This window comes from Malurus melanocephalus, unplaced genomic scaffold, assembly GCF_030028575.1.
Source record: "Malurus melanocephalus ecotype Western Australia unplaced genomic scaffold, MMel_1.1 scaffold_34, whole genome shotgun sequence".
NCBI classification, from domain to species: Eukaryota; Metazoa; Chordata; class Aves; order Passeriformes; family Maluridae; genus Malurus; species Malurus melanocephalus.
Window position 1 is genome coordinate 3612098 of NW_026623266.1, and position 14504 is coordinate 3626601.

General features: G+C 42.1%; 1 protein-coding gene across 1 annotated transcript; it reads left to right on the forward strand.

Moving 5' to 3' along the window:
* The first annotated feature begins 34 nt into the window (after positions 1–34).
* Positions 35–9718, forward strand: KCTD21 (potassium channel tetramerization domain containing 21). Its single transcript, XM_057364079.1, has 2 exons — positions 35–100; positions 8354–9718. The coding sequence occupies exon 2, from the start codon at positions 8384–8386 to the stop codon at positions 9164–9166; it is 783 nt and encodes a 260-aa protein (XP_057220062.1). The 5' UTR covers positions 35–100; positions 8354–8383; the 3' UTR covers positions 9167–9718.
* Positions 9719–14504: the final 4786 nt, after the last annotated feature.

A 14504-nucleotide genomic window follows, 5' to 3' on the forward strand; every position in this document is an offset into this window, starting at 1 on the left:
GTGCTGTGCCGGGCCGTGCGGGAGCGCCGCGCCCCCCGCTTCCTCCGCCTCCCTCCGCCTCCCGGCCAGCGGCGGAGCTCGGCGGCTGGAGGGGGCGCAGGTGGGTCCCCGACGGGGCTGGGGGGGTTCCAACCGGCTGGGGGGCCTGGGGAGGGCCGGGGGCACCCCAGCGGAACTCCCCGGCGGGGCTGGGGGGACACTGAGACACGGGGAGGAAGTGGGACCGGCGGCCGAGAGCTGGTCTGCTGGGGGATGCGGGAAGGACTGGTGAGCCCCCTCTGAGGAGTAATTTGTGGTTATGTTTTTAGCATTGTAAGCTAATTTAGTAGTGCGAGCGCCTGGCTATATGGGGAGGAGCCGTACCTACGATTGTCCGAAACAGGGTCGGGCTCAGCGCCACTCTGCAAACTTTGCACATTCCCCTTTCCCTCTCCAATAAAACATCTCAGAAATTTAAGGATTCAGAGCGAATCCAAGCCCTGTATGTCCACACCCGGGATATGCAGCCAGGGGGGGTCCGCCTAGGCAACAGGCATGATATATGCCCTCCAGAGCGTCTAATTCTGGGTGGTGCGTACCTCGTTAGCGTGATTTCTGAGTGGGTTTTGCTGTGGTGCAGCAGCATCAGAGCTGGAAATTAGCCGACCTCTAATTGCAGGGGTGCTTTGGAAGCGATGGTGTTAGTGGGAGATGAGGTGGAAACTGCATTGTTGAACCAGCCCGTGTGTCCATCAAGCAGATGGTGGGCTACCACCTGTGCGTGAAATTGTTCGGGGACAAAACAAAGTGGTCCATGAAGGAAATAAAGAGTATCTRGAAGATACTCTAGGGGATGCCACGTGATACTTGAATGGGTGCTTGGACAGGACATTGAAAATCAGTGAAAACTTCTGCCAGAACTGGCATTAAGTGGGTGTATTGAACTGTACAAAGGGTTACAATGCCTATATTGGACTGTACAAAGGGTTACATCAGCTCGGAAGGAAAAGTGATGCTCCCACTGCCCTGTGACCCCAAGCGGGCTCCTTTCTGGCAGCCGGTGGCAGTGCCCTCCTGACCATCTGCACTGCCCACYCAGCAGCCCCTGAGCCCACGGGTTTTAGAGGTCACTCCAGAAGAGCGCTGAGCACTGCAGGACTTTGGCTTTTACACTCCAGACATGGCTGCAGCCGCATCCCTGTGGCTCTGCACTCCCTCTCCCCCTCCATCTTGTCATCAGCCGTTCTCCTTCAGCAGCACTTAACCTTCTTTTCGTTCTYCTGCTCCCTGCTGTGCGCTGCTGCTTTTGTTCTGCTCTCAGGAGGAACTTGACCTTTTTATCGCTTTATATCGCTCCTTGCTTTTACTAAATGAGCGCCAGCTCTATTTTCCTGCCTCCGCCTCCCTACCCCTTCTCTTWAAGCGTAAATTCAGCATCTGCAGAGAGCCTACGCGAAGCCTCCTGCATTCAGCTGCATCCCTAAGCAAGCAGCGCCGGAGATGCTCAAGGGCACAGAGGTGCAGGTTTGGGAAGGGAGGAACACACACCATCGTACCCACAACAAACCAGGGCTGTTACGAAACTCCCGTTCACGCTTTCCCATCCTTCCTGCGTCTCGCTGGCAGAGCAGCGTCTCTCTGCGTAACAAAACAGGGTCAGAAATAAAATATAAATTAAGTATAATATAAATATGAATTAAATATAAATTAAATATAAATAATTGGCAGACAAGCAGCTGCGTTCCGAAGGTGGATAGTCAGTATGTCTGTCTCCCAGTATTGCAGCCGCCGGTAGATCGATAGCAATGCTGTCGCCAGAAGAGAAAGGAAGGGTGACCCGTCGTTTCCTGCCTCACGCCTGCTGGGAATTTGAGTCCCCTCCCAGAGCCAGTCACCGTGTCCCCCGTGCCAGCCTCGGGGTGAGCGGCCTTTCCCCAAACGCCTGCTGGAAATTTCCAGAGGCTCCCCAGCAGTCTCCAAACAAAAAGCTGCTATGCCTCGCCGCAGGCGCTTCATTTTGGGATCTGTTGCTCCTGGCAGACACGCCATGCTCTGCTTCACCGACCGAATTTAAGCCTCTTACGTGCTGCCTCAGTTGAACGGATTCATATTAAGTAAGTGTCCAAAATCAGGTGGGTCCGTTCTGCAGCAATGGGAAAACATGGGATTTCCTCTCTAAGATTGCCAAAATAAGCGTATAGGGTGCAGAGACTTAAATTTTCTGCAKTAGAGAATAAGCTAAGTAAATGTGCATCAGGGATATATGAAGGAAGGGGCAAGTGTTTTGTTGCAAAGGATTTTGTCCAAAATTCTTCCCAAAACCCAGCTCTCATTGATACSTACTGTCTGCTGAAAGCTGGGTAAGTGGTCAAAAGCTGGGTTGTTTTTTTTAATCCCCTATATACTATTTTTTTTTGTTTCTGCCCTGCTGGGTTGTTTTTTTTATCCTATCTTTCATGGGGTGAAAGAGGTCTAGGCTTCAACTTCCTTGTTTGCAGCCCCCATAACACAGAAAGGCATGAGCTGGTAGGGTTTGGATTTTCTCCACGAAGTTGTCCCCTTGAGAAGGGACAAGGCACAAAACTGTTCTGCAGGTAGAGTTACAAGCAACTGCCATGGGTTTGGCTGTGTCCAGATCTGGAGTTCTGAGCTTCATGAGGTCTTGTTTGTTTTTTCCCTCGGGGCTCGGGTGTTGTAGGGAAACTGGAATTTTTACCTCAAACCAAAATGTGCGTTTCAGTAAGACACAATGTAGCAAAGTGATACATGCCAAGTGTGGGAAACTGAGGCAAAACCCTAAAGCAGAATGAGCTTCACACAGGAGGGAGCATCTTTGCCTTCTTACGTGTTCACAATTCATATGCTCTAATGGAGCAGACTGGAGCCCCAAACATCTTTTGCYGAATACCATGTAGTCTCTAGCAGACATACAGGTGCCCAACTRTTTCTTTTTTCATAACTCCTTTTGAGCTGAAATCAATCCTGCCCCTCCCAAGGCAGAATTACTTCCTATAAAACACTACCTGATCTGTCTCTTGCAACATTTGTCTACTTGATGTGGCTTTCACCAGCTCTCTAGGGCACAACTCAAAAAGCCAGAGAGGTTTTTAGTCTGGCTGCTCTTCCTGATGCTTAGCAGAAATGATTCCTGGCTTGATTTAATTCTATTGCCGCTTAGGCGTCATTCATTCCGCCAGACTAAATAATTAATTTCTTCTTTTTCTTTTTCCTGTGTACTTATTTTGCGGTTTGTTGTTAGTCCTCAGTTATTTCTTACAGCAGCTGCACTTATTTCACTGTCTTAAATACAGGTTTTCCAAGTTTTGGTTGTGGAGGGATATTTTGCAGGTGAGCAATTGAAGGCTACACTATAAAATTAACCAGCAGTGCAGTACTTTAAAGTTAGGAGGCCCTGGTACARACTGCACAGAGAATCTGTGGCTGCCCCATCCCTGGAAGTGCTCAGGGCCGAGTTGGATGGGGCTTTGGGCTGCCTTGTCTAGTGAAAGGTGTCTACCCATGGGAGGTGGGTTGGAACAAGGGTTCAATTAGAAACTAATCTTTAGGGTCCCTTCCAAACCAAGCCATTCTATAATTGTGCGATTCCATGAAATTAAAACCATTAAAAACAAATGTCTTTGTAAATGTCCATGTAATGCTACATCTTGCAGCAAAAAACCCTATTGCTATAACAGCGTATGTTAACATATGTTATTATTTCAGGGGATGCTATGGYTTTATGCATTTAATGCCATGTGTCAGGGCTTCAGAGGCCCTAAGCAGCCTATGGGATGGATTTTGAAACCTTAACAACTCAACATGATCCTCTTCTACCAAATTACAGTTTYCTCATGTTTTGCTGCTCTGTGTTTAATTAATCTCATTACTTAAATCCCCTGAATGACACTAGGATCAGCCTGTTATCCACATCTTGGGCATTGCTGCTGAAATCCAGAAGGATTGATTCATTTTCCTTCCCTGACATTTTCAATGTGAAATCTGTGCTGGCAATTAATTTCTTTTTCCAATAAAAATCTTGTTAAAAATTGTCTTTATATATATATAGCTATAGGTATTTTTTGACAACCATGTAAACATATCTATTACTTTAGACATTCCATTAAACTGCATTCTTTTTGCCAAAAAGGATAGATTGTAGCGGTTTGCATTTTTTCAGTAGTTAAATAGTAATATTTGTGCCATTTGTTTGCATTTTATTTATGTTGGCAAATCATGAYTCATGGGTTTTTTTGTTTTGATGGTTACTGTACACTTGTGGTTTTTTGCCAAGTTGGGTGAAACAGGCACTCAGTTAAATTATGTATACAGAATTTTATTTATTAGCTAATTAAAGCGCTCTTAAATGTGATGAATACAGGAGAGGGGAAATAAGCTTATCCAAAGCTGTTCTGCATTCAAAATTGTTATGAAACAAAGCAGTATGATAATGATGGTTCTAAATATGTGAAGGCATTGATAAGTGAAAACAGTTTTTGTCATGTTGCATACTTTTATATCTTCTTGCTGTGTCAGCCCCCATCACTCTCCCAGATTCAAAGCAGTTATTTGCTGAACTAAACTCATGGGGTAGGTTATACARAAATGTACTCTATGCAGCTGATGAAGATGCTGCTGTGAGTAAAACCAAAGTAAAATTCACAAGCTGTTGTCAGTTGAAATGCTCAGATGCTCAGACAAGATTCAGTTCAGGAGTTTGACTTTTTCATAAAGCTAACCTCTGCACTGCTAGTTTCTTTTAATTTACATGACATGATAAGACTAGGACTTTAAATCAAATGTAGACTTCCCCCCCAATATTTAAAGAGGTATTTAAATAAAGGTTGCTCTTAAAAGTACAAAATAGATCTTGCATTCTTCAGCCAAATTTGCATCTTCAGTGTCAGATTAGATCTCTAACTGACCTAATTTGAATGAATTTTAAGYGCTACTTGGGGAGGAGCTACACAGGAGACTTTACTGTAATTCGCTGCTTCCAAGAAYTGTAATCCAACTGATACTTTTCCTTGGTGACTGCAGGTTATAGAATCATATAATCATAGAASGGTTTGGGTTGGAAGGGACCTTAAAGATCATCTAGCTCCGAACCACCCCTCATGGGCAGGGACACCTTCCACTAGATACTAGATGTGTAGCCTTCCATGTCCAAGATCAGATGCTCTTGGTACCTCCTCTTTGTGGAAATGCCACCAAGAAGTGATTTTCATGCTGCATTCTTGGACAACTTCTATCTTGCATTAGCAAAGTACCCAGGCTTGGTAAACCAGGGTAGGGACTGCAAATGCTGGTTGAATGAGCAAAGAAAGAAAACTTACAGCCCATTTAATTTCACTTTTTACAGAAAATGTTTCATGAAAAACATTTTTTCATAAACAAGTTTATAGGAAAAATAGCAGCAAARAATGACTTTCTTTCCCCAGCTACTGTCATGTATGTTGGCTGGYCAGTACATTAAGTCCAGGTTGATGATAAATCATGCTCGTTTGTGCTGAAGTTTTTGGTCTTCTGAGCTTCCAAGACTATCAGATTCATCTTCACACTATGYGGATATAAACCTTTAAGTAATGGGATGAATTAGGCAAAAGCAGACAATTAGGAATGACAGCTGGGAAATAGTTATCGTGCAGCCTCATCCATGGAYGAGATGTTTTCATTGTTAAATGTTTGAAATTTTATCTAGTGCAGGGTCAGTGGGGAGGTTCAAAATCAGAGCAGTCTGTTGAGACTGAAATCAATCTTGTTTATAGACTGCAAAAGAGCCATAAGCAGAATAGGCTGGCCAGGGCACGTGTCTGAAATGCCCAGAGATGGGAGAGGAGCAGAGCCCACACGCTGAGAAACTGCCAATCTCTGTGCTACTCTTCCAACACCAGATCTAAAGCTTGGTTAGATTTCTGGTGCTGTTGCTGCCAGCATAGATGCGGTCTACAGCTTCAGACGGCTCATGTTACTGCCATATTTTGTTGGCAATGTCCCTTTTGGACTGCTTATAAGAAAACAGTTACAGGAGATTTTTTAACATTATCTGTTCAGGTTGGGCTGAGCCATCTGCTTCTCATTTAGGCTTTTATTAAGGTGTTGGATCAGAGTAAACCTAGGATAGATGATAAGTTTGAAATGAAGATATGTAGCTTTGGACTATATGGTGGTCTTTGGGTTGTGACTCTTGACCATGKGCTCTGCCAAGTGAAGCCTTGTCACAGACACATGAAGGGAAATATCTTGCTCTGTTTGTGGTTAAGGCTGGMAGAGAGTATGAGAAAAAACTCTGATGGTGTAGATAAGCAGGCTTGGACTCAAAAATCTGAAAGTTTCACCTATGAAGAAAGAACATGTTGTTTAGTCTACAGCAGCTTGAGGGGCAGCMGAGGTGGAAAGCATGAAATGAAGCATGAGCAAGCAATGAAACAGCTTTTGGAGTCAYTGTCAGTTCTGCTTCTATAGGCTGTGTTATTTGTAGGGAGGTATGGGGAAGCTTCTGTTTGACGAAATATGAAAAAAAGTAAAATCCATTTAAGGCTTTTTTTAATGAATGTCTGATTGTGCTTGTAGCAATGCTTTTGCAGACATTTTTCAAGCCCTTAGGKGAAAAATACATGGCAGGCACTCGTGCTACAGAATTAAATCAGTTGAAGCCTCCACATGATCAGGTTTAAACAGCTCTTTGACTCTAAATTGGGTTGAAGTCTTCAAAAGTGGGAAGTACGCTGAGACTGTAGTGCCAAGGGGAGTTCAGCACTGAACAGATAGTTTCTTCTGGAGTATATTTGGCTGAGGTTAGTCACAAGAATGGTCTGTGGTCATTGGTGCACGTGGTGCTGTGTTGGCCTACGCATGCATCTTTATTTGCCAATTTTGCTGGATTCATGGGACTGAGGGAAAGCACTCTGGATTTAGAGATCTGGTTTTTTCCATTATTGTACAGTGGGATATAGGCTGTGTGCCAAGGGCTAAAGAATAAGGAGGAATGTTAGTCTTTAAAAGCTAGTGAAAGACAGGCTCTCCTTTGACCTGTTAATTACAGTTTTTCTTAGCAAAATGTGATGCTGTCTAGAGCTATATTTGTTTTAGAATGCCATTAGCACTATTATCTAGGTTTTAGCAGCCATAAAAGAATTGATATTTCAGCACAAGATGACCTTCTCCCTRTCTGCATTTTGCTGTGACTACAGAGCTGATAATAGTGGATAGTGTCAATGATTATTCCATTAGTAGTTAGGAAAATGCCTGCACTTTAGATGAATTTTAAGGAAGCTCTTTGGCAGCTTTCTGTTGAATGGCTGTAGTTACTACAGCAAGAGCTACCTCCTGCCTCTGTAAGCAAACACTGGCGGGTTTCCTGCTGAACTGTTGATTGATTCAGATTCAGAAAAGAAGGAAAAACAGGTTTGCAGGTCCTTAGGTAGCAGAAATAGTGGCCCACCTGCACAAGAGAGCTGACCAGAGCTGCAATGGAAATGGCTGTATAGCTCCTTTCTTTTCCTTTGCTCCAGCCCTGGCACTGGTCCAGTTCCAACATACAGCAGAAACATGATGAATAGAAAATGTTGGGGTTTGTCCCTAAACTGTGGGGTCAGATGAGTGCTAGAAGTGGCATAAGGGAGGAGGATGTTATCCTAGAGGGCAAAGGCAGGTCATGCCTCTTCGTAAGGCTGAACTGCACCTTAAAATTGCACCCTCAGTTCATGTCAGCTGATTGCAGAGGCTCTGCATGGAAACTATGTCAACTGTAATATGGCCCTAAAAATGTTTTCTAGGTAAAGCACATTGGAAGGAGAAAGCCTGGGAGTGGTTTTTTTTACTGAAAGGAGCCACAGACTGTTGTGTGCTTACGGCAACAACTGCTGTCTGGCTCCCTGCTAGGCTGACTGCACTCAGACATGTGTCAGGGGATTCTGCTGAATGGCTTTGTTGCTTTAATCATATTTTCAAACACTATGGAAGATGTTGGGATGTGTCCAGCTCTTTTCCTGTCCTTTTTTTGCCCACTCAGAATTCTGTGTTTGTCAGGGAAATAAGATCATATGAGCCCAGAACACAACTTTGAAGTCAGCTCTCATTGTAGGTATTGGTGGGAGAGATTTCACTTTTAGTGTGRTTGTAAGACATGATTTCTGGCACTAAACTGAATTAAACAAAGTCCTGTTCAAATCTGTTAGGGAAAAAACCATCCTTATGCTTGTTCTCAAGATACAACCTCAAAAAGTATTWCCTCACTTCTAATTTCTATGGTAAAGTCTTGCCATGTGGTTACCCTTATATATTTAGGACTATTTATCTCTGTAGTTTAACCTTTCAAAAAGGTCAGTGCAACTAAATGTGTGGTTTTGGATTTTTTTAATATTTTTTTTTTTAGAATTAGTCCCAACACTGTGGCTTTTGCATCATGTCAGAACCTATCACGCTCAATGTTGGAGGAAAACTCTATACCACCTCTCTGTCGACACTGACTAGCTTTCCAGACTCCATGTTGGGGGCCATGTTTAGTGGGAAGATCCCAACCAAGAAGGACAGCCAAGGCAACTGCTTTATTGACAGAGATGGCAAAATCTTCCGCTATATCCTGAACTTTTTACGAACTTCTCACTTGGACCTCCCYGAAGACTTTCAGGAAATGGGCTTACTGCGGCGAGAAGTAGATTTTTACCAAATTCAGCCACTGATTGAGGCCTTGCAGGAGAAGGAGGTAGAGCTTTCTAAAGCAGAGAAAAATGCCATGCTYAACATCACTCTCGACCAGAAGACCCAGACTGTTCACTTCACTGTCCGAGAAGCACCCCAGATTTATAGCCTGTCTTCATCCAACATGGAAGTGTTCAGTGCTCATATCTTCTCCACATCATGCCTGTTCCTGAAGCTTCTCGGTTCCAAACTTTACTATTGTTTCAATGGAAACCTTTCCTCAATATCCAGTTACCTGCAGGACCCCAACCACTTGACCTTAGATTGGGTTGCAAGTGTGGAAGGTCTTCCCGAAGAGGAGTACACCAGGCAGAACTTAAAGAGACTCTGGGTGGTGCCAGATAATAAGCAAATCAATAGTTTCCAGGTGTTTGTGGAAGAAGTGCTGAAAATAGCCATGAGTGATGGTTTCTGCATAGATTCTGCTCATCCACATACTTCAGATTTCATGAATAATAAGATTATTCGCCTAATCCGGTACAAGTAGAAATGGCTGTTTGTTGTGGTGCCAGCATGGAGATAACACAGGTTAAGTGTTTCCCTTTAAAACACACTTACAGCCTAATTCAGAATCATGCTTATCTGGATTAAGAGTCACTAAYAAGGAGATGATTTTCCTTTAATGTACTTACCAATACGACCTTTCAGAGTATGTCCATATTCCAGACAGAAGCAATCTTGTCTAGCACCTGAATTAAGGACTGGTTCTGTCTCAGCCTCTGCCTCTGACCTGCTGTACAGTTCTGGGGAAGWTCACTTAACTTCTGTCCTCTCTACRTTTTCCTGTTGGAAAATGGGAGTGATCYTTAACCTGCATTGCCAGGGGATGTGACRGTTCAGTAYCCATGGTTTGGAATGTATCTAGAGMACAGATGCAGTGAAAGATACCATGGAGCTGCAGTGCAGCAGACAGCCCTAGGAGCACATTTGCCACGTCTTGCTGTATCACCTGTGTGGAGGTCCAAGAAGCTTGTTTGGATCTGCAGAGAAGCTTTCCCACGTGCACTCAATACAGCTGTAAAGGATGGTGCAAATTGCAAATAAGGGATCCTGTCTCTTTAGGTTCAACAAAGGATTTCTGTTGCCCTGTGAAGCTGGCTTGGGTTTTTTTCTGAACCCTGTGAGGAAGCCCCTGCTTTATTCTGCTTTCAGGGAAGCCGTACTGGACTAATGGGACTGGCAAAGAAGCCATGGAAGAGAGAATGGTGTTCTTACAAACCAAGAAGATTAAACCTTTACTTTTACATTCCAAAGGCATCCAAGACTACTAATCTGATTTCCTTTTACAATGTTAATGTTTGTCTGGAGGATGCTTCTGACAATTTTTAAGGTGAAGACAGATTTTGGGGCAGAGGCCCCCATATGTCTTCTAAACATTTGAGCCTCTTTTGGGCACATCTCCCTTCAGCAGWACCTGGAATGCATGGAATGTGCTCTGGGTAGGATATATTCCATTGGAAAAGACAACTTTCTCACYAGGTTACACCTAATACTTTTCATTGCTAAAACTGAGGCTCATTTTTCCTATGTTGGTACATTGAGCCTTATTTTGGTTTMATATCTTTGTGAAATGGTCAGGTCRCTAAAAGAATTTCACCTGCTTGCTTGACTTCTGTGTCAGCTTGSCAGAGGGAAGACAGTGGGAAACCAGAGGTCAAGCTCTTCCCTAAACACCCRGTCTGTGCTGTAATGAAGCTCATAACAGTAGCTGCATGTTGTCTCTAAACATAATTTGTGCCACGCTCAAGATGGTTCTTTCTCAGCTAATTATGTTTAAAAGTATCTTAACTGTATTTCCCTAACCAGATTGTTTTGMGTGCATGAGATGCCCTCTGGAACATTTTCAGGTGTCTTTAATGAGATAGAAGGGAAAATGCAATAACTATGTTTTGCATTTAAAATTTTAGTGCTTCTGAAGGTTCCTAGCACAGGGCTGCAAAGCTCAGTACTATGCATGTTCTTATTTCCCAAAGTAACTACTCTGTCATTACATTAAGCTGACCTGTGAACAAGGATAAAGAAGCTTTTTTTCATGTAAAATAAAACCAGTGAGATCAGTATATTTCTACTATCTCAAGCTGTGACTGCATGAACAACAYAAATCTGCATGTTGATGGGTAAAATGCACATTCTGCAGATGTTGCCAGCCTGTTGCAAGCCACTGCCCTTTGTCTGACTTGGTGCTAAACCAGCATGCTATATATGGGACCATGTCAGAAAGCACTGCTTCAGCTTGAAGTCTTCAGAACCACTAAACATGGCAGATTTTGTGAATTTTGAGGAGTGTTAACAGGATTTTGTATGGAAATTCCAGTTTGAGTCACAATGTTCTTCTAGTGTTAGTTGCATTAGGAAGAACTCTATTTTTTTCCACCCCAATCCTGAATTATGAAGCACAAGTTTGCCAGTCAGCTGGACATTCACAGTGATGACATGCTGATGATTATGATTTGTAAAATGAATGCTCTTTCATCAAATCTGTGACTTGGAACAGATATACCTTTGCTGAATTTATGATAACAGGGCATTTGGGGACTGTTGACAGTATTTCTTTTTAACCCATACCCTTGAGAGTAGATTTTAAATTATCTGAAACCACCGTTCTTGTATGACTAAAATAATACTYGAAGGTAGGAATTTTTTTCCTGTCAGCTTGAGTTTATCCAAAGGTAAGAGCAGTGGGTTTAGACCTAATTTAAAAGGGAAGCGGGGGAAAAGTCTAACCCACACCCTTTAGAGCTCTGTATCAGTACTGCTTCACTCTGTTTCAGCAAAATATTCCACGGGAGACTACTGCATTTTCTGGTGAAAGGCAAGTAAGAGCAGTCTGTAAAAAGAGAGAACTGGACTCAGATCTTCACCTGRAGTGCTTTAACCCATCAGTCGGTTATGCAAAAGATTAACAATTGAATACAAATTTGTGCTCATGGAACTAAGTCAGAAAAAAGTACAGCTGGCCCCAGATCTCTGTCATTTATTGATAGACAGTGAGATGCAAAGTATCTCTTTTATATATGTAGATAGATGCAAAATTTTGACCAGTATAAAGACATGAGTGAAGCCAGCCATGCTTTGGGAGAAACAGAGAAACTTGAGGTACATCTAACTTGCTAAGCACAATAACCATCCTTAAGTWGAGGTACTATTTATACTGGAAATGSGTGGTAAGTGAATCACTTGTGATTGCAGTCAAACATATGTTCTACAAATGCAGCTGCTATTTCTAACTCCACACTAAGCTCAATTTATAGCTGCTCCCGAATTCTGCARTCTGTGAGTTATAATGACTGTTCATAGGAACATTATCTCTCCAGAGCATTTGTTTGCATTTTATCTGAATAGCTGTTTTTTTTGTTTACCTCCTTTTTCTGAGCCCAGAAGGTAACTTGCTTCTGTTTACCAGTYAACAGCACTGATAATGATTCTTCTCAAGAGTTTTCATGAATTAAAGAGAAGCAAACATGTACAAAGCCATACTAAGTATAGCACAACCCCGTGACTAGTCATGAAAARCACTTGGCATTTATTAGCAGTAACATCTAAAAATTATTTCACTGTTGAGTGGAATATTCCCTCTCAGAAGAAACATTTTTTCCTGGAAAGGAAAGAATTTATTTTCTTCCCTTAAAGTTTGACGGGTGTTTTCTTCTACATCTTGGTGCAAAACTTCGGATTCTGCCATATGCYTGTCTCCCTCAATACCTTAGTGCACAACATGAGGCCAAGCCCTGCAATTTTTTTAAGTAGCCTCCATTTTTTTTTTCCCTAAATGGCCACTGAATAGAGCTTTCAGTAGTGTTAGAGCAGAAGCATACTAGAGTTAGGGCAGAYGATAAACAAGATTTTAGCAGTAGTCTAAATGGCATTCTCATATCTGGACATGCGCATGGCACAGTGGTATTTCTTGCATGACACAAAGAGTATTATGAAACATCTTAATGGACTTAGAATCACTCATGGATTTATGTGTTTTTAGGCTTGATATCTCTTAAATACCTAACCATGTCCGGTTACAATAATGAGATTGAAACTCTGCATAAATATTAAGAGATACTTGGTTAAGGGTTGTGAGGAGTTGATGGGAGGAGTGTTTGTTTCTGTAGGCAATAGTAAAGAAATAAAAAAGTAGTTGTAAAAGACTTGAAAGAATTCATATGTTAACAAGAAATCCAAGGTTTAGAAAGGAGAGAATAAAAATATCTTGATGAAAGGAAAAAAAAAAAAAAAACCCAGCAAGATTACAATGGAGACAGATTTGTTACAAGAGACAAAACAAGTGACTGGAATGATTCACTGGTCCTTTCCAGTTTTGATCTCCTGTTATGCACTTTAAATATGGGTCATGCCAAGTGTGATACTAGTAGCTTCCTGGGAGCAGGCAGCTTTACTTCAATTTGCATGTGCTTCAAATCACCAAATATTTGCACTGCTGTACTTAGCACATTATAACAGGGCTGTTGAGTATAAATTGCTGCTCCTGTTCACTGGCAGCAAATACCTGCAGTCAATCAGATTTATTCCCAGGAATAAAAGTCTAGGTGGAAAGACTGGTGGAGTCAGTATATAAGGTTGATGGAAGTGATAACTGCCTTCAGCCACAAACTGTGGAAAATAAGTCTARGATCTTCTGACAYTTCAAAGATAAACAGAGAAGTTATGAAGAAAACTGCTTTGGGGAGTTTYATTTTTCCCACTGAACTTGGTGCCACTGCTCAGAATTTCAATAWATTTTGAAATATTTTACTTCAGTTATGCATCCATGCACTGATGGACACAAACWTKYAGGGTACAAGMAGTGCTAATATGTAGCYTTCCYCATAACAGTCTCATATGTGAATTARTACAGGCAGTCATACAGATATTCTGTCCAAGATCGAGCATAAATATCCAGATCAAGCTCACAGATTCATTTGGGAGTAACACAAGGAATGTTTTCCCTATGAATTCAGAGGAAAAAAAAAAAAAAGGAGATGTAGAGGAATGCTGTATTTCATAATTTATTTTCTCCTCATCCTCTTGGCAATTCCTGTAGTATTTTCATACTCCCAACTCCTAATTGCAAGGTTTTCCCACTGCTCAGAATTTGGACCCCAATTCACTAAAAACCATGCTTTTGAATCAGTAATGTTTGAAAAGTGTGAGAAGATGGTCTTTGTTGCTTACCACCTTCACAGAGAGCCTGTAGGACTCACATTTAAAAATCTGATTGCACTTCTGTGCTTGTAACTGTGAACTGTTACTAMTATGTCTTTTAGAAAGCAGTAAATAAAATGTGAATGAAACAGGAGGTGCTCTGCCTAACATGTATTTCTTGAAAAAAAACCCATGAATTATGTTTGCTGCACCTGTAGCTTTTCATTTCCTCTAATGATTTTACACAGTGCTTGACTGCAATGCTTACCTCACCCTCTCTGTGACTGGGAATTGTAGGAAGCTCCCCAGGAATTAGTGCAATTGTAGAAAACCTGGATGAACAAGACTTTATAAATAATCAAAACCATTTTAAATGCATTGGCTTGTTTATGTTTCAAACATTTATAAACCGAGGATTTGTTTTCCAGTGAGAGCCCTTCTTAAACCCTGGTGCTTTACTGCTGTTGCACTTGTCTCTARTTCCTGAGCTTGAGTAAACCATAATACAATGCTGCTGTACTGGAAAAAAAAAATTGAACGTATTATCTGTATGATTCCATGCAGCTTCTATAAGGTATTATTCCTAGACAGATGAAGGTTTGCTGTAAGGAAGCTAAAAAGACATCAGCTTTGTATGCATCCACCCTCCAGGCTGGCAGGAAGGTTATGAAAAAATTGAGCGTGTTCCTCTG